The sequence below is a fragment of the Cydia fagiglandana genome, chromosome 18 (genome assembly GCF_963556715.1).
Source record: "Cydia fagiglandana chromosome 18, ilCydFagi1.1, whole genome shotgun sequence".
NCBI lineage: Eukaryota > Metazoa > Arthropoda > Insecta > Lepidoptera > Tortricidae > Cydia > Cydia fagiglandana.
Window position 1 is genome coordinate 3,622,937 of NC_085949.1, and position 25,460 is coordinate 3,648,396.

Consider the following 25,460-nt stretch of genomic DNA (forward strand, 5'->3'; position numbering starts at 1 on the left):
GTTCATACCATGTTGGAAATTATACCACACTTACACATGTACGCGTGGCAATCTGCATTTTGCAATGCTGGACCGTGTGGATACGATTTAATTCAAAAATAAGAAACCGATAATAAGAATTTTAATAGCACAACACTATTATTGACAAAAGTTTTTTTTTACAATAGAAACATCGACTGCCGATTTGTGTATTCATTTGTGCTGTGATTTTGTACAAACAATTTATTTATTTTATTAATTAAAATTAGCACGTCGAGTCTTTTATTATTTATAATAGCTTCCTCTATACCTGTACTTTAATTAGAAGACTGTTGAAAGCCAAATTAATCATTAGTCGTTTACATTTTTTACTTAATTGTAATCTGCAGTGCAGAATATAAATACCTCACATATACATTATCGTATTTAGCACAAATTTTATTTATAAAACGGTAAATGCAGCATTGGAAAATTTCCTTAACTCGATTTGTTACTATTGTCATGAATAATATTAATTTTGATAATATTTACGACTGTTTTGCAGGTGTGCGCCTCGGTGCGATAAATATTATTTTGCCGCATATTGGTGCATTGCTGGTGGCATCATGAAGCGTCAAAACGTCCGCACTCTATCCCTGGTGGTGTGCACGTTTACGTATTTGCTGATTGGCGCGGCAGTTTTCGACGCCTTAGAATCTGAAACTGAGAGCAAGAGATGGGAAGTTCTGTCTGGTGAGTTTTTATAATTTCCTTTAAATAATCATGTTAGACAATCCACATTATATATCCAGTACTTTATTATGACGATTACATTTACTATTTAGTGGGCATTTTCATTTAACTTGTACTTTAAAGCGCGATCCTTAAGTTGTGTTTCAGTAATGTCTAACTGTTACACTCCTGACAAAATTTATGGGATTTGACATTGACCATCAGTTTTGTAACGATTGCTAACCGGCCGTTAAAGGTGCACAGTTAAGTGACAATGCCCTAGTACTTAGCACATGAATTTACATTCATGACACATAGTTGTGACTCGTGATTATACAAACAAAGTTACAGACTCAAAAATTGTGTTACAAGCATTTCCCTTTATACCTTCTTGTTGCTTGGCCTCTTGCCTATAAAGCCATATTAAATGTTCTGTTTTATGCCCATTTATTTTTATTTCAGACATGAGGAATGGCCTTATGCGCAAATACAACATAACGCCTGAAGACTACCACATGATAGAGATAGTTATAATAGAGAACAAGCCCCACAAAGCGGGGCCCCAGTGGAAGTTTGCCGGAGCATTCTATTTTGCCACTGTTGTGCTGGCTATGATTGGGTATGGACACTCCACACCTGTGACTGTTGGGGGCAAAGCGTTTTGTATGGCATATGCCATGGTAAGTACCTTAATTTTACACCATAGTAAAGCTTAGCTATAAGATAGTAATAGAAATGCTTTAAAATATGGTATAAAAAAAACTACTTACCTCCTAAATTATTGAGGCCCGGTTTTAATCTGGAGCTAAAAATATCTTTAACATAAAGATAATGCATTTTTTAGGGATACATAGAGGGCTAACGTTAATGGCAAAAATAATCAAAATCAATGAAAAGAAAAAACATCAGTTTTGCCATGCAAAAGAATCCCTCAGGTTTTCTATCAGAATATTGAAAATATACGCTTAATATATGGAACAATTAATTTAGGTATGGTATTGGAAATCTACCTGTCACTTATTTAATTTCTTTCTTTAGTTACTTGCGACATAAATTTTTTCTTTAATATATTTTTCATAACTTTTATCAGGTGGGCATTCCCCTAGGACTCGTAATGTTCCAGAGCATAGGCGAGCGTCTGAACAAGTTCGCGTCAGTTGTGATACGCAGGGCTAAGTGTTACCTGCGGTGCGAGACCACGGAGGCCACGGAAATGAACCTCATGTTCGCCACGGGAATGTTGTCTAGTATTATTATTACTACAGGTAATTTAAAACCTTAAAGAAATCGCAGAACTATTGTATTTACGAGCATAGTATGAATACACTACAATAAAATACATTAAAATTAAAATACACTACATTAAAATTAAAATTTATCAATACACTACATTAAATATAAGGCAAAAATTACTACTTAGTACTTAACATGATCTGTATTTTTAGGGTTCCGTACCCAAAGGGTAAAACGGGACCCTATTACTAAGACTTCGCTGTCCGTCCGTCCGTCCGTCCGTCTGTCACCAGGCTGTATCTCACGAACCGTGATAGCTAGACAGTTGAAATTTTCACAGATGATGTATTTCTGTTGCCGCTATAACAACAAATACTAAAAACAGAATAAAATAAAGATTTAAATGGGGCTCCCATACAACAAACGTGATTTTTGACCAAAGTTAAGCAACGTCGGGAGTGGTCAGTAATTGGATGGGTGACCGTTTTTTTTTGAAAAAAAAATGAACGCATACGTGTCGTCATTGGCATTAGCCATATAAAATACTTTGTTCCAGGTGCCGCGGTGTTCTCTCGTTATGAGGGCTGGAGTTACTTCGACAGCTTCTACTATTGCTTTGTGACGCTGACAACTATCGGCTTCGGGGACTATGTGGCGTTACAGGTTATTTTTTTTTATTATAGTGCGGGCGAAAAAATGATTACATTCAGCCTTGATTGTATCACACCGAATAATGATCGAAGGACGAATCAACTTCTTAACCGACAGTTTTAAGTGTCTCTTGCGTTACTCATATTGTCTCTAGAGCTACCAAAAAATTGGGCTTCTAAAATACATACTTTCTGTTTATTACATTTAACAGTTGGGGCCTTTTTTTTTTACGTGGAGTAATGCATGTAGGCATTCCGCCTAGCCGGGGAACTAGGACGGATATGTCGGACTCGTGGCCAAGGGGCCAAATACCGACTAAACCCTCCACGGTATGCCCGTCTCGCAGCAATAGTGACGGTGAACACGGGATCGCAGAGCATTCTACCGCGAACACCGCCTGCTGCCGACAGCCGAGGCTGTCCCCTTCTTGGACCCGAAGGCCCTGGAGCCGAAGCTCCCCCTCTCGAAGGTAGTATGCAGGGCGACACCACACACTGATCCCTCATGACAACCTCCATGCCGGGAGGAGATGGAAAAACCCCGGGTTCCACCTCCTCAGGTTGTCTTAGCGATTTTTTATAGAGGTGGTCATCCTCGTGGCCACCATGCCGGCGCCGGCCAGCAGTGGCAACCCCCCCCGGCCGTCATCATAGGCCCTCTGCCTAGACAGTTACGGGGACCGCAGTTTTATACAGGTCAGCGGCATTCCTGTGCCCTCACGCGCCCAAAGGCGCCCGGCCCGAAGGCCCCCTCCAGCACACACTCGGGTGAACTCTCCCTCATTGAGAGGACACCCTGTGCGGAACCCCCTCAACCCCCCCACGACAGGACATTGGCAGCACCGGTAAGGAATCACTTGAAAATCAAGAGATTATTTACCGTTGCCCCCGGGGTGCACCGTCCAAGAACCCTTCCCTTACCCCCGGATCAATTAGATCAAGAGGAATGAGAAGGGACCTGGCGCTCTGGGAGGTTTCCTGTCCGTAGCACCCCCACAGTTGGGGCCTTGAATGTTTTAACATACCAAAAGCCAGTATGAAAACGAGAATTTTTACAACAAAGGAAGTTGTGGACAGATTTGTGTCAGTCAAAAAGTTGATTCGCCCAGAAATTCTTTGAGTTCGATGGTTTCAATCTACATAATTTCACCTATCAAAGTTATACTTTTACAACAAGCTAAGTATTACATTTTATAGTACACGTTTCATATAAGCTTGTAAATTTTAATTATAATCGGATATTCTGTACCTGTTAAATATTTTTTTGATAAATACTTACCGGACAACAAGACCGTAATATTTTTAGGGTTCTGAAAGGTCAAGCATGTTTTATTTTTTCAGAACGACCAAGCGTTGACTAGTAAGCCAGGCTATGTAGCCCTGAGTTTAGTGTTCATTCTCTTCGGGCTAGCGGTGGTAGCGGCTAGCATCAACTTGCTGGTGCTTCGCTTTATGACCATGTAAGTACTTGCTAACCGTTTCGGTGCGGATGGCACGACAGGCGTGTCATCAATGTTTTTAACGCGTGGCGTATGACACGACAGGCGTGCCATCATATTCTATGGCGTAAAGCACTCCTGTCGTGTCATGAAATAATTGTTCGCCGTCACAGCCAAAAGTTTTCGAAAATGGAAAACGCAACGAACCGGTTAAATAACTTCAAAAAAGAGAATATTGTCCGATTTTTATAACACATCTGAAATTCTGAACTGATTTGGAAAAAATCTACATTACACACTACACTTACATCATTTGCGACATTAGTACTTGAGTGGCGCGATAGATGGCGCTACTAGTTGATAAATTCGCTTCATTTGCGCTGAGATAAAAGGGTGCTATCTCACAATGTGGTTCAAGCGAAGGCACGGGGACCTAAGTTAGGATTTGTAGTATTTGTTTATTGTCTGTAGGTATAACTTTTTAATTTAATTGCTTAACATAACCTCTTTATCATCAGGCAAGCAGAAGAAAACGCCCGCGACGAGGAGAAAGAAGCCGCCCGGACCATACTGCAACTCGATGCGCATGGTCTCGAGGGCCGCCACCACGATGACCAGGCTTCGGTAAGCGACGTTAGTTTCACTTTCTATCTTTACCTCTACCTTTATTATCTATCTGTGTTCTTATTAACACATTCACCGCCGACGGTCGCTACGGTCGTAGGGCTACGTCGCGATAACATGGGTTTCCCGGTATATACAGAAAATTGTTCGTAGAGGGAAAACGATAACGTGTCGTGATTAGCGCTGAATGGGTTAAAAAAGCTTGGTACGCATTAACCATTGACCCTTCGCGGTGTACGAAGTTCGCAACGAGCGTACGTTTTATTGATCGTTTCTTTAGAAAAGCTACAGGTAACCTAGTTATAAACAAATATGTCATCATACTCATCATTCTCGCATTGTATGTCTCATAGAAGGTAACACCCTATAGAAGTGGTATACGCGTGCCTCCGCGAGGGACAAAACATACGCAATGCGACAATATTAAAAACACGTTTTAACATTCCTGTCAACATACCAAAAACAATCTACGGAATTCGGTCGGGTTATTTATTTTGTTGCCTACCATAAACCATACTAAATGTATGGCGGGGAACAAACAAAAAGTGAGACTGACAGACAAGCAGTAATACGGCTTTCTCTGCTACTCCTACTGAAAGTTCCATAAGAGTGACATTCCATTTCCAACTGCAGCTGCAATACTGTTCATTTTCTATGGAAATTGACAATGACAGCGACGCGTTTCCATAGTAAAATGAACAGTATTGCAGCTGCAGTTGGAAATGGAATGTCACTCTAAGTGTATCTCGTTCGGTCGTTTGGCCCCTCCCCCGTTTCATCTCTATATTATTTTATAATTAATAATTAAATAATAAATATTATAGGACATTCTTACACAGATTGACTAAGTCCCACAGTAAGCTCAAGGCTTGTGTTGTGGGTAGGACTCAGACAATGATATATATAATATATAAATACTTAAATAGGTACATAGAAAACAACCATGACTCAGGAACAAATATCTATGTCATTACACAAATAAATGCCCTTACTGGGATTCGAACCCAGGACCCTCGGCTTCACAGGCAGGGTCACTACCCACTATAGTTCGTTTTTTTAGCATTAGAAATAAGGTAAACAATCTTGATGTATCTTTTAATTGAAAAACTCGTTTTAAAAATAAGTTACGGCAAATATGTAACAATTATGAATCTAATACGATCATTTATACTCTTTTGCTTTCATAAGTTATAGTTTTTGATTTTTAAAAAGCGTTTTTCAATTAAAAGACATGTCAAGATCGCTTACCTTCTTGCAAGTTCTTCTAATGCTAAAAAAACGAACTATAGGCCAGACCGGTCGTCGAAATTTTTTACCTCTATGGTATCTCTAAAGTTGTCTGTTTGATGCAGGTGTGCTCATGTAACTGCCTGGGGAGCAAGGCGTGCGAGGGCGAGCTGCTGCCCGCCTCCACGCATAGGGGCTCGCTGGAGATACTTGAACGAGCCTCCGTCTGAACACATGGAGAATCAGCCACTACTCAGTGGAGCTTTGCAAAAATCACCACCTTAACTCTTAGAGCATTTAGTATCTGGCATCAGTAGCGGATTTGCAGTCTTTGCCGCCCAAGGCCCCAGGCCCTATAGCCGCCCCTTTCGCAGTACCCATCATATTGACTACATTTTAAGTATTTTTTTGTTATCATCAGTGATTTTTTTGTCACAATTTGCCGCCCCTAACTTTTTGCCGCCCTAGGCCCGGGCCTACTGGGCCTTAGGGCAAATCCGCCACTGGTATCTGGAGACACCTTGGCTGTCGGTTTGTGTGCAAAACAGTCTGGCGATTTTAGCGGGGAAGGGGCACGTTAAATGTATGGCTACTTGTACGTGATTTGTACGTAACGTACAAATAGCCATGTCAGATAATCATGTCCATAAAATGTTTGCACAATTGTGCAAGGTTTTCGGAAGAGGGGTAAGCTCTTAAAGGCGACTCCGGTTATTAAATGCTCTAAGCCTTAACTACACATACCTACATAAATAGTTTAACACCTAATTTCGTTTTCTGGACGAGTATGGGCAATTTAAAAATTTAAATAACATTTACAATAAAGGCCTATGGTCGGTCGTGTTCAAATATGGTTTTGGTCCGGTTCAAAAGGCACTCTCTAAACTAGGCTCCCTAAAATATTAAATATGTTGAAAAATACAGTTAAAATTGAAATGATAATAAATAACGGTAACTGTCTTAACTAAGATTAAGCTTAAAGAATGACGAAGATAAAGGGAAATTAATGAAACGCCGTTAAGTACTTCAGATAAATAAAAAGTCAATAATTAGAGATATAAACTAATTTTAATTACCTCGCCTCGGCGTCGAATTTAACGTACTTAATTGTACCTAAATAAAATAACAGTATTAAATAAATACTAAAATGACGATGATAATGCATTTGAACTTATTAAACCAGTGAGTTTAAACTTATTCTAAGGTCGTCTTAAGTGTGCTATAGTTAGTTTTTTTTAGCATTAGAAATAAGGTAAACAATCTTGATGTGTCTTTTAATTGAAAAACACATTTTAAAAATAAGTTACGGCAAATATGTAACAATTATGAATCTAATACGATCATTTATATTCTTCAGCTTTTTAAAAAGCGTTTTTCAATTAAAAGACATGTCAAGATCGCTTACCTTCTTTCAAGTTCTTTCTAATGCTAAAAAAAACGAACTATAGTCATGCATTAACAGCAGTGCTTCTTTTCCTCTTAAAAGTTGGTAGGGCTTCCCCTTTTTATTCATAAATGCAATTTATAATAAGATATTTAATTATTTATTCATTCATATTTGCAAAGCATATTTGTTTTGTTATTTAACTTATTATAGTAAATGTTGTGGGATGAAATCCTTTTATTCAATTTTGTATGTAATTTCCAAATATCAGTAGGTACCTAAAGCCAAACGTGACGTGAATAATCAATATGTTTTTGTGTCAAATTCTTGTACCTAATATATATAAATAGAACTTTCCATTATACTTCCTACGAGTATTTATATAACTATAGGTTTAATTAGTAAGTTGGTCATTAAAAATCGAATTTCCTTATTAAAATGTTTCGTGCCAAAGATAATTTCGTGGTTAAGTATTGCCAAATACCTAATTTGTGCCACATAGCAAAGTACTTATTATTAGGTAGGTATTTTACTTGTTATAATATTTTTGTGGTTTGTTTTTGTTATCCTCAAGATTTTTTAGTATATTTTCTAAATAAAATAATAATATAGAGTCAATACATAGAAACATTGATAACAAACGAACAACAGTAAGTCTGGTTTTAAAATAAGCTTAATAAATAAATTAGGTATGCCAAACACAAATAAGTATTTTAAGTAAAGATTTTATACACATTTTTAATGTATTGTAATAATAATGACAGAAGTTCAAATTGTTTGTCATGATGATTTTTAGTTTAATTTATTGTTGTAAGTTTCGTATGTTATTGTTTTAAGTTTTTTTTACGTCGGTTTATTTTTGTATGAGTCTATGAGTTAAAGAACAGGGTACTTAAATTAAAAAAAAAAAATCTTATCCTTAATTTATTTTAAATATTTCGTCTACTTTTCTCTAGTTATATTTAATTAACGCCTAAATATAAACTGTACCTATACTCTCGCTTTTCTAAGACAGGTCCCTTTAGTTTTGTCGTGTGTGACAGTTTCAAACCTCAAACCACAATCACGACACAGTGTCGTTAACGTCAGACGTAATGTCCGATAGAGCTACAAAGACCTTATTCCCCTAGGCTCTAGGCTGGGTCTAGGATAACAGTAGATATTTCCCTAAAATATTTTGAATTTGATTATGCAAATTTGTATACTTGTAATATGCAACGCATGACGAGTATGCTTTATTCCAAGCATACAAATTTTAGGGTTCAGATTGTCATAACGCATTGTATGCGTTGCGTACGTGGGCTCAGTTTGTCCCTGCCTTAAAGGTTGCACCTACTTGACGTCAACGTCAATGTGTCGTGATTGGCATTAAAGGACTAAATTTATTATTAATTCCATTTGATGAATTGAAACTTCTGTCTAATAGATAATTGCACAAAGTATTATTTAATGCATGCTTACTCAAATATATACGTATGTAGTTATAATCACTGCAACATAAGTACTTTAACCTTTTGAACGCTAAACGGCGCATCCATTTGCCGTGCCACTGACGCCACGGGGTAATTTAGTTATGCGAATAAATAATGCCAACCTAAAAATGGGGTGATTTTCATCAAAAAACGATCGAAGTCAAATGCCGTCTTTGGACTCGTTGTCACGATTTTGCGTTGACGTCAATTGCCGTCTGTGGCGTTCAAAAGGTTAAGCACAAATGAATCTCATCGCCAATCTGTGATTACTTTGATCTCATTTACTTTAATGTTGTTATTAATTTAGTCAACACAAGTGGGCCTTTATTACTGAATTTAATCTTATTTCTTAAAAATTTTAATGTTTTTAATGTGGTATTGTACCAATGTTCAATGTTTAGTAATAAATGTTTTACGTAATTATGTTGCATTTAATTGACATCCCAAGTATTATACTTTCTTACACAAGAAAATGCCTTTGTCTCCCGGAGAATGTAATGGGCAATGGCGGATTGGCAGTCTTTGCCGCCCTAGGCTCCAGGCCCTGTAGCCCCTTTCTCAGCACCCATCATATTGACTACATTTTGAGTTATTTCTTGTTATCATCGGCGAATTTTTTGTTACAATTTGCCGCCCCTAATTATTTTGCCGCACTAATAGGCCCGGGCCTACTGGGCCTTACGGCAAAACCGCCACTGGGAATGGCCCAATACAATTATTGAAGTAAGTCATAGATACTGAGCACAGCTGTCTAGTTAGTTGCATGTGTATTACTCACAAACTCATTCTCATTATCTATTTCCAACTACTTAACCAATTAACCTATCAGACACTGACCTATCACTAATTATAAAGTTAACCCATTTAAAACCCCAGTTTTACCCCACTAAGATCCATTTACACAAAATGGGTGTTCTCAGGATCTCGTGCCTATTGCTTATGGTGTGTCTTATAGGGAACGTGACGGGGTTACTGTGGCCTTCTTCGACTGATACAGGGTTAGATGGAGTTAGGAAAGCGTCACGATGTAAGTACCTACCTATTAATAATTTTGTTTTTATCCTGGTTAAAATTGTAAATGTGAAAATATGTTGCTTAAGACCCCATCAACGAGTACAGGCCGCGTAGCCAAGATGTCAATCGCTTACGCTCCGTAGCGATCGAAACGCAACTGTCACTGTCGCGCTAATATGGAAGAGTGATAGAGAGACATAATGCTTTTCGTTGTCGAAGCGATAGCGATTGTAACCTTGGCTAGGCTGGCTGTAGCGCCACTGCTAAATAGTCGTGATTATTTACATTTAACGAAAGATATTTAAAAAAGGGCGCCGCTACGTAATACCTACTGTATTTTGGATTTAAGTACCTTTTGAATACATCAAACTCGTTTTTGTTTATGAACGCCAAACAAAATAGCCGTTCCGGCCGGAATCCAGCAACATAAAAACTAGTTTAATGTAGGTATACAAAAGGTACTTAAATGCAAAACACAGTACATAAGCGGCCCCCCTTTTTAAATATCTTTAAATAAATTTAGATGATCACGATTATTTAGCAGTGGCGCTAGAGTGCACGTTGATGGGCTTGCATAAAAGGGCTAGTACGGTCAAGGCAGTGGTGTACGTATCTAATACTTATATGTAGGTTGTTCATAATAAATTTATGTTATTCACATAAAGTTGTCTCGCTCATATACCAGGGCTATAAGCGCAAAAATCGAAGTTCGCAAATTGCGGGCACTTTTCTCTGTCACACTTATTACGCCTTCATTAGGGTAAAAGAGAAAGATCCCCGCAATTTGCGAATTTCGGTTTTTGCGGTAGCCCCCCAGAGCGGCGTGCGAATCTGCATCAATGTGATAACCATGTAGAAATGTTTCTGTTAAAAGGGAACATGCCATGGCTGGGTATCGGCCTGTGGTGTAACGGCTGCCCTCCGAAGAGCTGCGAGGACGATGACGCCATCGTACACGGGTACTGCTGCGGCTGCGCTTATTCTTTAGGTACGGTTCTAAACTTAGTGATAACAGCGCCCTCTAGTATTTTAAAAGGGAACTTGCCCTTCCTGGGTTCTAAATAATTTTCTAATCTTGGTACAGTCAGCAGCAGAGGCGCTGGTGGCCTAGCGGTAAGAGCGTGCGACTTTCAATCCGGAGGTCGCGGGTTCAAACCCCGGCTCGTACCTTTGAGTTTTTCGGAACTTATGTACGAAATATCATTTGATATTTACTAGTCGCTTTTCGGTGAAGGAAAACATCGTGAGGAAACCGGACTAATCCCAATAATGCCTAGTTTCCCCTCTGGGTTGAAGGTCAGATGGCAGTCGCTTTCGCAAAACCTATTAGTGCCTACGTCAAATCATGGGATTAGTTGTCGAGCGGACCCCAGGCTCCCATGAGCCGTGGCAAAATGCCGGGATAACGCCAGGAAGAAGGTACAGTCAGCAGCAAAAGTTGCTAAGCGGGCGAGATATGACATTGACACGCTCTTATTTTCTTAACAATAACGTCGCGTCAATATCATTTTGAGCACCTCGCCCGCTTAGCAACTTCTGCTGCTGAATGTACTTAGTAATAAGGTGTATTCGGGTTATTTTGAAAATTGGCCGGGTAATAAATAGCGGGTGCGCGTACTCATTAGGCAACACCACTTTGACCTACAAGATCGAAAACAAGGCCCACTTGCACCATCCTACTAACCCGTAGCGGTTAAACCGTTAACCTAGTGTCAAATTGTACTGGTAACCATGGCAACTCTAGGTTTAACCGGTTAACCCCGGGTTAGTGGAATGGTGCAAGTGGGCCTAAAACGCAACTGAAAACCGGTCGCGCTCTCATATTTAGGTATTATAATTATGATAATCTTGTATTCCAGACAAACTACCAGTGCTGTGTCCAGAGTTCCTCCAGTGCCCGCTGAATCTGCACGGGCTCTGTCACGACTACGAGTACATGATGAGGTGCTGCTGCTAGCAGTGGCGTAGCTAGGCGTGGGCGAAGTGGGCCGTCGCCCACGGCCTCGCGCGAGGCCCCTTCAGTCGGGCACATAGAAGAAAGGGTCTCTCAGATGCGACTGGGCATTATCAAACTGCACAACGGGACTTCATTTAGAAGAAGTGGTGGTCTTCTCCGAGACCACGGGGACAACGCCGTCCTCGAAACGTCGGAGGTAAATCTTAAATACGCGATTAAGTCCCGTTGTGCAGTTTGATAATGTTTAACAATTAGGCCAAGCAATAAGAAGTTATAGAGGGAAATGCTAGGAACACAATTTTTGACTACGTAACTTTGTTTGGACTAGTTAGGAGGTGAACATATCAGAGGAATTCCACTACATTTATTTTATAGTTACCTCAGCGGAAGAACACAGTCTGTCAGGGTGGGTGAATACATGAGTGACGAGCATCAGCCTCTATCTTTCGGTGTTCCCCAAGGCAGTGTGCTCGGTCCAACCCTTTTTCTTATATTCATTGATGGACTCTGTCGCTTACAACTACATAATGCGGATATTACCACTTTTGCTGATGACACGGTTTTAATGTTTCATGGATCCACGTGGGATGAAGTTAAAAACAATGCGGAATTGGGCTTAGCTAAAGTCATGGAGTGGCTCAAATCCAACATCCTCACTCTGAACCTTGATAAAACTAAATATATTAACTTTAGCATAAGGAATTCCACCCAGCCAGATAATACTTTCAGTATCAAGGCCCACTCGTGTACTTACCCCTTCCTATCTTCTTGTGGTTGCTATAAGCTGGAGTCTACAAGAGTAACTAAGTATCTGGGACTACTTATTGACCAAAATCTTAATTGGATCTCTCAGATCAATTTACTCTCATCACGCGTTATAAAACTTATCTATATCTTTAAAAATATTAGACACCTAGGCGAATCACTGGTAAAGAGTGTTTATTTTGCTTTGTGTCAATCCATAGTAACATATGGTATTGAAGCTTGGGGAGGAGCCAAGAAATCACATCTGATAAAAATTGAACGGGCCCAGCGTGCTATTATCAAGGTCTCAACCTCTAAAAAAATAAGTTATCCCACTGCTCTCATCTATAAGGAGTTTGATGCTCTGACTGTTAGACAGCTATTCATCGTGGCTCTGATTTCCAGACAACACAAAAACACTTCTGGTGTAAAAACTCTGCAAAGACGACGGGATCGAGTCTTTAACATACCACCCTGTAAAACAAAATTCGCTCATAACTTTCAGTTCTTCTTAGGACCCTTCTTGTACAACCGCTTAGCTAAACATATAGATCTGCAGAAGTACACCAACAGAAATTGCAAAATTGCTGTAACTGCATACCTCAAGCAACAAAATTATGAAGATACAGAATCACTACTTAAGATATCATCCTGATAACATGAAACAACATATATAGATAACATAACCAAAGACCTCGAATTGATTTTATGTAGAAGTATGTTTTTCCTGCTGAGCACTGTTGTCTGGCTATACTGTGTATTGTTACGCTTTGCTGACCGTTAAGTTTTATTTGCACCTATATACATACCTACACACATTTATTTATATAGCACACACACAGACACACCATGACTTCACAGACATATCACACGCACAATATACACTAAATAGCACTTTCAAATTATACATTTTTTGCATGTAAATCTAGTACTTAAGTTTATAACATAGCCTGTTTTTATTATTTTAATGTATTTACTCTGATTCATTACCTATATGGGGTGACCAACTATGACATCATGGACCGCGGGCAGAAGGGGAAGGGGGTACCTTGCCGTAATACAGTGTAAACTAGTACGGAGGGTAGCTTGCTTTCGCTATACCTTGCATATCCATAAAAGTAAAAATATATCCATATGTATAGCAATTTACCACACCGCATTTTGTACCTAAGTTAAGTTCTTATGTAAAGTAAGCAATAAATATATTGATTGATTGATTGATTGATTGATTGATATCAAAAGTCCCCGGCCGTAGCCCCGGTGCTGGGGGGTAGAGGGGGGAAAGAAGGTCTCATTTTGCGGTTTTTCACTTATATCTTGGAAATTTAATTAAATCGGTTGAGCGGTTTAAGCGTGAAGAGGAAATTAAAAAAAAAGGTATTTGTTTAAAGTTTATATGTTTTTTCTTAGGAATGGTGTCAATGTAATACCAAAACTGAATTCAGCACCCCCGATTTATACGAAAATGATACCAAACACGGTCTAGCAGCGTCACTAATGTAGATATCAAGATAAAATTGAAAGCCCTAAATAAACTTTCAAGAGCGGTTATCTCAACAACTATTCAAGATATCGAAAAACTTGTCAGGATAAAACTTGTAACAAATTTTATCAGCTTTCGGTTTGTCTTAGTAGTCATGTCGCTAAGACGCAAAGTTTCCAAGATATCAATGAAAACCCGAAAAATTCGACCTTCTTACCCCCCTCTACCCCCCAGCAGCGGGGCTACAGCCGGGGACTTTTGATATGTTCACCTCCTAACTAGTCCAAACAAAGTTACGGAGTCAAAAATTGTGTTCCTAGCATTTCCCTCTACAACGTTGTTTGAGCATTCATTTCCTGACCTAAATCGTGTAAGTTTAAATCAGTGGTTTACGCCACTGGGCGTAGGCAGGGGGCGCAAAGACAGAAAGCTGACCATACAGTAACCTGCAATAATATGTTACACAACGAAGGCCCCAAGAATATCTGACACGATCTTATTTGTAGAGCCTGTCACATATTTTTGCGGCCTTCGAAGAGTAACATATTGTTGCAGGTGACTGTACAAAGGCCCCTTTTGCCCTCCCCTAGGCCTCGGGCGATATCAACTTGAACTCAACTCTTGTCAAGGCGGTAGAGTGCGTGTTCATATTTTTGAGCACCTCGGCCGCTTCGATATATCTGCTGGCGACTGTACCTAATCGAGTAATCGCCATCTGAGGGCCTACCGCGAACCACGTTCAACGTGTTGCCTCTCTGTCGTACTTCTCAATTTCGTACGTAAGTGTGACAGGGAGGCAACACGTCGAACGTGGTTCGCGATAAGCCCTCTGAGCCGATTGATTGCTTCGAGACAGTTTGGGTTTATTCTTAACCTTTTGAACGCTTTACGTCATAAACTAAAACGTCTCTCACAAGCCAAGGTTCCGGTCGCAAGCGAGCTAATGTAAACCTTACTTTTTTACAGCGTACTCCATAACACCTATAGTTTTCCATGGAGCTGTGGGCACGACTAGTTACGACGCCCTTAAGGGTTCTTGGCGTGGCGTTCAAAAGGTTAAGAATTACCACCCTCAACCTCACCTCAAAACCTTAACCAAGGTAGTGAATAGAATCAGGCGTTAATTTGCGGAAATCCATATTAATTAAAACCAAAATATTACTTTGCTAATCCACGTAAAAGATAACGTGCTAGTCAATCAGTGCTAACCCGTTATACTTACTTGCGTATTTTTTAAAACAATAAACATTAATTGCATGTCAAAAATACGCAAGTATAACGGGTTAGCACTGATTGACTAGCACGTTATCTTTTACGCGGATTAAATAGCAAAGTAATATTTTGGTTTTAATTAACCAAGGTAGTCTTAAAATATGTTGGGCATATAAGAATTTGGGGCCCTTTTGGAAAGTAAAGAAAGCGAATTAAACTAAAAATTTTATTTTAAAGTGAACTTTTTCTACTATGATCTTCTATTTATTATGGGTAATCATGTAATCAAAGATACTGTTACTGTCTGCCCCCTGAGGCTGGGGGCCCTGGGCACGGGCCCCGCGTGCCGCATGGTAGAGACGGTACTGACCTAAACCTCAGCTTAAATTAAGGAGTCTTATGTATAAGTTTAAAATAAAACATCTTTATAATAGCATACTGTTTTAATTTCTAAGAACCCTCATACAGAATTACAGTGGGTCAGCGCTTGATTTGGTTAACTAACTGATGTAGAAAAATAACCACATAAATGAGTCAGCTATAGATTTAAAAAATAATTTACCGGCCCAACATTTTAAACACCAGCGTTAATATAATACTTTAAATAAGGGACGAAATCATAATTTATACTGGCGTTTAGAATAAAGGACCGTTTAAATTTTAAAATTATCACACTGCCGTATGATATATGTAATGTATTTGTCTTTTAATACTATATCCCCTCTGCCTACGGATGCTAATATCTCGTTTCTAAGGCCATAATGCTATATCTACAATTTTGTGTTAAACAATATATTTGAACACAAAATTCAACACAGCTCGGTATTGTATTAAACACTCAGTGCGTATATAAAATTAGTACCTCAGTGAAATCAGCGGGTATAAATGAAACGGCCATCGGCCCAGGTAAGTATAGACTTATATCTAGATCGCTGCTAGCTCGCTCGAATGATACATATTCGAAGGCACACAAATCTACAAGTTAAAGTAAGGACGCTGAACGCGAAGAATTTGGTACATTGACCCGCCTGTTCCTATCTCTATTGCACGCGCTTATTTATATTGCTGTCCCGCTCGCAAGTGGCATTAACCGCCCGCATCATCGTGCTTAGTTAGCGTCCCTACTTTACCACTGAACTTCGACATAAAGACTCCGTTAAGATAACTGCGCTGTGGCATCGACAAAGTATAGTAGTGCCACTATAAACATCATATTACATGACGTATACGCTCGCGCTTTCACACTGTCAGTATGAGTTAACACATAAGATATAAATATTTTCTATACAGATGTAGTGCGTAATTATTTTCCATAGTATATTCACGGAAACGTACGAACGTGTCTTGCTATTTCAGTCAGTATCGGTACAAAAAGTACTGACGTTGACTGAAGTAGAGTGACAAATACGAACGTTAAGATGAAAAACAATTATGCACTACGTCTGTACGTCATTATATGTGATCACAAATAACAATAATATTGTTATTAATATTATTGATCCATCCAGTTCGTTGTAGTTTCGTGTGCGTTCGAACCTGAAGGTAAATAACGCTTAATACATCAGTGACACACTCAATTCTGAACATCACTGTGTCAAAAAACACTGTTTACCTCCCCCCCATCTAACATTAACATTAGAACATACAAAACGAGCCCTCACATACAAATTTGACCTAAGTTGAAATCGGCTTCACCACGCGGATACAGCACAAAATTAACCTACGATATTCATTATATATAAACATGTATATAAACATACACCCATCCATTTCGTTCCCTTTAACTATCAAGATATTCGGACATAGCAACTTAAGTCAGCCTATTTATATACCACACGCGGCACAGTACGGGTATAGACAGTTATTTGACTCGCCTAAAACGCTTGAAACTACCGATAGATGGCGCCGTTTTCGGATATTTTACTAAAAGCAAGTATACCATAGATCTGCACGCGCCTTTGAGATTATGCAATGGAACGAAATTAAACTCGTTTTAACATTGCTACCAATAAAGCTGGGTTTAGACGAAGCCAGTGCTGGTTGCCTATTGGCTTCGTCTAAACCTAGCTTAACAAACTACGTCATTTAGTCGGGTTCGTTTTTGCCCACCAAGCTTTGGTTGGGAGAAGGCACGTACAGTTTTGACGTGACACTTTTTTGTAGGCAAAAATTAAGTTATACCAGGCATGGCTCAGTCCGCGATTTCGTCGCTTTACAACAGGTAGCTACAAGTACATCCGTTCCACACCAATTTTGGTGGCTAGCCATAAGCCGCGCGTGGCGCTGTCGCCACCTAGCGGCCATATCTGTCCTGAACGTAACATACACGTTTCGTTAGACAGTGAGTCTTCTGTACCTAGTACTATTATTTATTCTGTGGTTAAACTATGACAAGGACAAACGATAATAGCGCTTTCCCGGTTGCTACCGTTGAAAGTTCCATAAGACCATCCCGTTCGGCTTGATATTATTACGTTGACATCTCTATGGTATACTTGCTTTTGTATATTTTGTGTGTTCAACTTGACAGTTCAGGGAACCAATTATACACTGGTGTCAATTTTAACATTAGTTGGTGCGGTTTTGGAACGTGATTCGGGTCTTTGAGACATTATTGCATTCATTCAGATGATAGATGTCTATTTATCTTATATCAAAACAATTTTCTAACCTTACATTTTACTAAACTAAAAGTCTATTTCCTTGTAAATAAAACATTTATTTACAATAAAATAATAATTTTAGTGTTGTAAATTTTAAGGTTAGAAATCTTAAATAAATGAGACAAGCATAAATCGAATTTTAGAGCACATAGAAATAGATTTAAAATGCGGAACATTATTTATTAACTTGATTTTAATTACTTATTTATTACGCCCCATTTCCCGGCCGGGAAACATGTTGGAGCAAATATTGTTGTCGATTGTACAAGTGTATTTATTTTATTACCTTTTACGTACTGTGCCGCCGCCGGTCGGGCACTATATTAGTTTATATAATTAACGATGCGATGAAACGATTTGTGGTAATTGCATTTGTTATGTGTGGTGCGGCCGGCGCATCGCACAGCGCCCGAGCCAAGCCGCCAGCCTGGAAATTTAAATAATAACCTATTAGAAAAAGTTCCGGTAAACATCAGTAATTAAAAGTTAATATCGTAAGGTCAGTTGTGCATGTATATTGTTGCCGCTCAATGCATGTTTAACCTCCGTGTCAGACTCTCAATGTGGTATCAATTTCATGTAATGATTGCCACATCACGAAATGAACAATTCTAAGATCTGGCCGCATTACTCTAGAGATTTTGTTTTATTAGTACCAAGTATCAGAAATAAATCAATACATGTAGCGTGCTCGGAGCGCAGGGGGCCCACATACAAGGTTCAAGGTTCACGAGTAAGGGTCGCTTGCATCACATTGTTTGTCATCGTCAAAGAGATCGCAAAATTTTATTGTATGGAATGTTTCATAGTCAACCGCCGCGGCGTACCGGGTGACGTCGATCAGTCTGTCAAGCGCGAATGGTGCAATTGGCACTTAGTGACGGTAATTTCACGTAGCAAGATAGAGAGCAGGTGTAGACAAGTATTATACATTCATACATATAATCACGCCTATTTCCCGGAGGGTTAGGCCACGGATTAGGCGGTCGTCAAAGTATCAATAAGTAGGTGTAAACCCTCACTTGGTGTTTTTGTTCAGCAGCACGAGGACTTGCCGGTGTCGATGGGGCGGCCCTGCTCGATCTTGACGGCGGCGCCGGCGGGCGCGGCGCCGGCGGACGGCGGGCCCACGCGCGCCTTGATCTCGGCCGCCATGGTCATGAACGCTTGCTCCACGTTGGTCGAGTTCTTGGCCGACGTCTCCAGGAACGGGATGCCCAGCTGCTCCGCGTATTGCTGGAAGGTTAGATCATGTTAAAATGGCTGCTGGTAGTTAAGTGATCCTGGGTAACTGTAAACTGTATCTACTTCGTACTTGTATTCGTAAACCTTATTACAAAAGGCATAAGTTCCACCGATGGACAGTTAAAGAGTGTTGCTGTTTGTACAATGAATTTCGTAATTTTAATCGTTTTCGCTCTTAATTTTTACCATAACTTTGCACATGCACAAAGAACAACTAAACAATAATACATGTAAGGGATTTCTTAACACTTGACACTTATCATGTAAAACAAGACCGAAGTGATCCCATAAGTGTTCCGTAAACAAAGTTTTGTACGGAACACTAATAACTAAACAGTTCTCACATATTCAGCCTTTATATCAGAAACACAGCAAGTTAGCTTATTTGGTAAACCAGTTATTTTATAAAGTACACTCACATTGGCCGTAGTGTAATCGACCACTTTCTTGGTGGTGAGATCACACTTGTTGCCAACTAGCAGCTTGTTGACGTTGTCGCACGCGTAGCGGTCGATCTCTTCAAGCCACTGCTTCACGTTGCTGAACGAATCCTGGGCAATAAAAAAAAACGTAAAATTAATCGTTAAGATTAACCCTTTGAACGCAACGTCTATCGTGCGCGGCGCGTCATCGCGAACCTTGTTGGAATGCATGAAGTTGATTTGAATGAATGAGTTTTTTTTTTCTTTTTTTGTTTGAGCTACAGCCGCGCGCGCCAGTTGACGTCTCTGGCAGTCTAAGGTATTATCGCTTTACAGATATGTATATTAAGAAATTTAATTTCACTGAATCATTTCAAGAACAAGAACCGGGCCAGGTCGCGAATTATTGCCTTGTAATGGAATGTCAAGCTTTGACACTTAAAACAGCGTTTTGTTTGAGTTATTGTACTGTGTTAAAATATTGTGTATAATTTGAGTAAAGGTCGATTTCTAATTGAATGTTTACGACAGAAGCGCTTTATTGACTACCGACTAAAAACACCTTTTTGCTTAAAAATGGCACAAATAAATATGCTCTATGCCTTCTGTTCATTGATGTCTGATTTATCCTATATTTCCTTGTGTTATACAGCAGTAGAAAAACGTAATGCACATTCACAGAGAACATAATTAATATATGTTTCGACGCGAGAACAGTTTGATGAAACTACGATAACGCAGGCATCTTCAGTCAATCCACACCGAGCCCATTTCACAGGTGATATTAATAGCTTGATAATGAGTCATTGACCCCGAACTCAGACAAGCAGTATTATCAGTTCTCAGTAATTATGACGACATTTTTATTAGTTAGAACCAGGGGTACGAAACTCCGTTCGGCTCAGCAATTATTAGGGTTGACACAACTTGATGTCCCTTATGCACCACATATGCCATATACCCCACTTCGCCCACGCCTAGCTAGGCCACTGACAAATACGAAAGTTTCCGAGAAAATACGATGAAAAACAATTATGGACTACATCTGTGCTTTTATATCAGAAAATGACATAATATCTGAACCTGAACTTACGCTCTTAGCATAAATTGTTTAGTTAGACATCAGTGTTTATGTAATTAGTGGTTCATGGCATTGTTTACATTATTGAAGTTAGGCGAACTTGGCGCGCCGCCAAACGGGCGGGTTTAGTGCAAATTATACGTACTTGAGTACTAATGAGCTGGCACTGTAATTATTATACAAACTTTTGTTTAATTGTTTTACGAATTTCGAAACTCTTGTCCGAAAGTGCTTGTATTAAGAGTAGTTGTACCGTTCAGTGGCGCCCTCATTAGGAGACGTGTTTTTTTAATAAACCAATGAATTTCTGTATAAAGTGTCATTCTGTGGAACTTGCTAGCTATGTAAACAAACCGCCATATTGAAATTGTCACTTAATGATGACTTCAATATGGCGGTTTGTTTACATAGTTAGCTAGTTCCATAGAATTACACTTTAAATCATAATATTAATATTGTTGTCCTATTGATTCCCAAATTTTTGGTCATATTTGCTTTATGAACAAAGTTTTTATTTTGCTTTAACTAAACGGCAAATGGTGGGCACATTTTTCCGTTTAACCCTTTACCAGGCGAAGGGATATATATTTCCCACATACGGCACTTCAAACATGTGTTCTATTTTCGATGAGTAGGTCTGACATTCGATTGTCATTTTTGAAATGTCAGCCTGGTAAAGGGTTAAGGTGATAAAGTCAAAAGCTCAAAAGTAAGAAATAAAAAGACACATCAAAATTGTTTACCCTTTTTCTAATGTTAAAAAAATAAGAATATTGGCAACTACTCGGTCGTACGTATCACCTAGGAGTAATTCATAATAATACGAATACTTTGTTCAGCTATAAAAACATTCCCATTGCATATACGTGCGAACTGCTGAATCATAGAATAATAGATAAACAATTAAGACGCGGATCATAATAGACGTTTTAGTTTCTTAACATATTTAAACAAAGTGTATTGAACGCAAACCAGTTATCTTGAAGGTTACCCAATTATTGGGCGCTAGGTCATCGCGAGATACACGGAAAAACATACTTACCTACTTTTAGATCATTATATTTACAGCAAAATTAATTATGTACTTATAAAATATGTATGATCAAGGAAATTGATTCATGTTATGACCATTTCGTACCTTGTCACAGTGACAAAAATATGAGATCCCACGCTGGTTTCATATTGACTGTTACAGCAACTTCCTTGACTGTACCTTCATAGGTATCTACATCCCTATGTAGATACCAAATTATCTATTAGACAGAAGTTTCAATTCATCAAAGAGAATAAATAATAAGTTTAGTCCTTTAATGCCAATCACGACACGTTGACGTCAAGTAGGTGCAATCTTTAAGGTAGGGAGAAACTGAGCCCACGTACGCAACGCATACAATGCGATAATATGACAATCTGAACCCTAAAATTTGTATGCTTAAAATTTGTATTATTGATGGTAACTACCTAGTAAAGCAAAAGAGACTATGCGTCAAAAGTATCTAATGGCTTTACAAAAAGAATTGTCTCTGTATGAAACAATTCATTGTAGCTGATACTTTTAAACGAAGACTGTAGATATAGAGATACAGGTACCTAGTACCTATATTTGTGAAACTATTGATGGCAGATACTTTTGGCGCGTTGTTCTACCAGCTGCTGCTGACCGTACGTGGAATAAGTCGTGATAATTATGTTTACCGTTAGCAAATAAAAATAGGCGTAAACAATTGTGTTTTGCGGTCTTATTAGGAAATATTGATACAATTCTAGTTCTGTACTTTCTAGTCACTTTCACTGACCTTCTTTAGAATTTATATTAATTAAACAGATTCAGTTTCAAACATAAAATAACTTCGTGTAAGTTGTGTAGGATTTATAACAACCACATATGTATCACATTACTTGTATAGGATTATATATACATTTTAATAATATATGGTAATCAGTATTTGATTGGAATATTGATAACATTATCACTTTTAATTGATTGGTTTAAGTTCCAGAATGAATTACCTTTGACTATGAGACACAAGTATATTATTTTATTAGGATTCAGATGTATCTTGTACCAATTCAGTTGATGATAATTACATAGCGTAAAATTAGTCAGTCATAACATAATAGGTAAATTATTGATTTACCAGACCAGTTGCTTAGTAACTTGCTATGTTAGAGATCCTAAGAATGTATTCTATAATATGATTAAAAACTATCAGAATTAATCGTTTAACTGTAGAGGGCTACCATCCATGTTGATAAATTCACAATCCCCATATGTGCCAGTGATTGCTGGGAAAACCCGGACAAAGAATATAAAAAAAAATTGTTTATAAAGATAGTGTTTTACCCACCCATGCTTCTAGAAACCCTGCCGATGTTCCACAATGTAGTCTAAACTGAGATAAATGATGGAAAACCCAGAAGATGTCCCAGAGTGCCCAGATTAGAGGTCAATGTGGGTAATTCCGTCATAGGGGCTATTCCGTCCGCAGATCAAGTTCATAAGCAAAATATTCATGCTCTTATTGAATCAATTATATATTGAACTTGATCATCTGTTTTTGTATGAGTCACAGTAGGACTTTGATACATTGAAGTAAAATAAGTATTTTTTTAGCTTATCTACAAATAACTTATAAACATAAGAAAACAGTAGAGGACAAACTAACAAAATACAACATGATGTGTTGTTTTGATTATGTATTCTCTCTCAACCATACACTGCATGTTTTAAATTTTTTAAGATGATATTTCTATTTGGTGATAAGACTGCCTATTGTTATTTCTACTTAGGATTCTGTTCTACATTTTTTATATGACTTGTATTAGTATGTGTAAAATAATTAATTGTGCTTGTGTAATGTGAGTATATGTACAGATTTTAAAAACCTATTGTTATGTGTTAATGTGTTAATAATTCTAAACAATAATATCTATATTGCAATGGATCATTGATTACATTCATCAAGAAAATGTAGGTATTTCAACAGTTATTTACAAGGCATCTATTTATCAAGCTATAGCTAAAGATAAATTAATAAAAGTGTCAATCCACTTTTTATTGATTATTGCCAACTTTGTCTCCATGACTATGCCTCTTAGGTCACTATTAAAACTCAGTTTATGGTAAAAATCATTAATATTTTTTCAAAGGAGCCCTCAAAGTTAGCTGCACACAAAGACAGAATAGATATAGTTGCAGACACAGAATACAATAGTGTTGACTGACTCAAATCCAAGAAAATATCAGAATACTGACCTGGTCTGTGCAGTCGTAGACAATAATAATGCCATGTGCGCCTCTGTAGTATGACGAAGTGATGGTCCTAAACCGCTCCTGACCTGCCGTGTCCCATATTTGTAGCTTTATTGTCTTGCCGTCTAGTTCTACAGTCCTAATTTTGAAGTCCACACCAATAGTACTGATGTAGCTTTCTGTGTATGTGTCATCGGCGAATCTGAGTAGGAGACAGGACTTGCCCACTCCGGAGTCTCCGATAAGGAGCAGCTTGAACAGATAGTCGCTGGAAAGGATAATGTTGAAATGAATAATTGCTTGCAAATATTAAAATAAAGATTGTTACAATGAAGACAATGCAAATCAGACCCATATTAGTGTACGTCAAACAGTACTATCGTTTACTTTATGTGATACTCGTATAATGAATTAGAAACGTGAGTAAACTTGGAAATGACACAGATTACAAATATGCGATTGCAAAGGAGGCGTATACGAGTAACAAAGAGAAATTATTTTATCACAAATCTAGCACGCGTAGAGTTCAGAGTGTAATCGTGGCCGTCTCATGATCTCCGTTACCAAGTGCGCCATTCATATTACACTCGATAACTATTTTTTCTCCATAAATTCCTCGAATGTACCTAACACGAACACAATGAGTCACCACATCATTCATCAATATTTAAGCTTATTAGCACTTCAAAAGAAACGTTTAAGTTTAAAAATTGTTTAAAGTGAAAGAAAAATTGTATCGACAGACAATGAATGTGCGAAATAGAACGAATTTCTGCCCAGCCTTGTTTTCAATCGCCACGATATGGAATTGGTACTTACTATTCTGGATTCATATTTGTACTATAAACGTATTTTGTCCAAAAGTATGGCTTTAGAGAATATATCTAAAATATTCAAGTTCTTTGTTTGGTAAAGCACTAAACAGCAAAAAAACTAAATAATTAAACGTAGAATAATGGCCGCCACACTGAAACCGAAACACCCACACTGACGTAAGTCAGAACGTATTCACAGGAGTGCCACTTGGCAGAAAGTAAAATGCGTTCATAAATAACAAAAGTAAATGGAAAATCGATATTTGTTATGTGTAGTTTAACTTATTCGATTATTACCGATTAGGACAACACTAGGTTTAGAAAGAAACAAAGAGATATATATGTCTCTTTCTATGACGTGATTTTCACGTTTTTGGGATGTTCATTATTCTAATTGTTTACAAAGAAAATTTAGACTAGAGGAATATTGTCAAAGTAAATTAAGTTATATTTGTTAAAACTTAGAACATAATGTAGCATTTCTTTTGTTTTATTGCTTCCACAAACAAAATTCATCCCAACAGGGTTGAAATCAAAAATAGGGCAATGTGGGGTGGATCGCACGAGTCTACGAGAGACACGATGAAGATCACTTTCTTCGTATCGCTACGTTCTAGTCCGTTACTTTGTTACAGTAGGGTGTATCAGAGGGCCTACCGCGAATCAAGTTCGATGTGTTGCCTCCCTGTTCGACTTACGTACGAATTTACAAGTTCGACAGAGAGGCAACACGTCGAACGTGGTTCGCGGTAAGCCCTCAGGCCCAAAATATATGATCAGGCCTATGACCCGTGAGTCCTCAATTTGGGAATAGTAAAACTCTAATTTGTTTTTTTAATAATATTTCTCTCA

The 25,460-nt window shown here is 38.4% G+C and overlaps 4 protein-coding genes across 5 annotated transcripts in view; 3 read left to right on the forward strand and 1 right to left on the reverse strand.

The window, feature by feature from the left end:
• The window catches only part of LOC134673254 (DNA repair protein XRCC4-like), a 161,831-nt gene that overhangs the window by 88,432 nt on the left and 47,939 nt on the right, over positions 1-25,460 (forward strand). The gene's annotated exons all lie outside the window — the stretch shown is intronic.
• Positions 180-7,492, forward strand: LOC134673672 (two pore potassium channel protein sup-9). Of its 2 annotated transcripts, none has more exons than XM_063531683.1 (8): positions 180-431; positions 524-711; positions 1,153-1,370; positions 1,781-1,955; positions 2,480-2,586; positions 3,915-4,033; positions 4,531-4,645; positions 5,989-7,492. In XM_063531683.1, the coding sequence occupies exons 2-8, from the start codon at positions 585-587 to the stop codon at positions 6,091-6,093; spliced, it is 966 nt and encodes a 321-aa protein (XP_063387753.1). In that variant the 5' UTR covers positions 180-431; positions 524-584; the 3' UTR covers positions 6,094-7,492. The 2 variants fall into 2 exon arrangements, with proteins under 2 accessions (XP_063387753.1, XP_063387754.1); XM_063531684.1 differs by having other exon boundaries at positions 4,531-4,636.
• On the forward strand, positions 9,537-11,704 carry LOC134673259 (uncharacterized). Its single transcript, XM_063531224.1, has 3 exons — positions 9,537-9,746; positions 10,608-10,721; positions 11,593-11,704. Exons 1-3 carry the CDS (start codon positions 9,626-9,628, stop codon positions 11,688-11,690), a joined length of 333 nt encoding a protein of 110 aa, XP_063387294.1. The 5' UTR covers positions 9,537-9,625; the 3' UTR covers positions 11,691-11,704.
• Positions 15,554-24,798, reverse strand: LOC134673256 (ras-related protein Rab-1A). The gene is made up of 5 exons (XM_063531220.1): positions 24,613-24,798; positions 23,797-24,061; positions 19,457-19,588; positions 18,815-19,028; positions 15,554-18,219 (listed from the first exon to the last, which is right to left on the reverse strand). Exons 1-4 carry the CDS (start codon positions 24,624-24,626, stop codon positions 18,828-18,830), a joined length of 612 nt encoding a protein of 203 aa, XP_063387290.1. The 5' UTR covers positions 24,627-24,798; the 3' UTR covers positions 15,554-18,219; positions 18,815-18,827.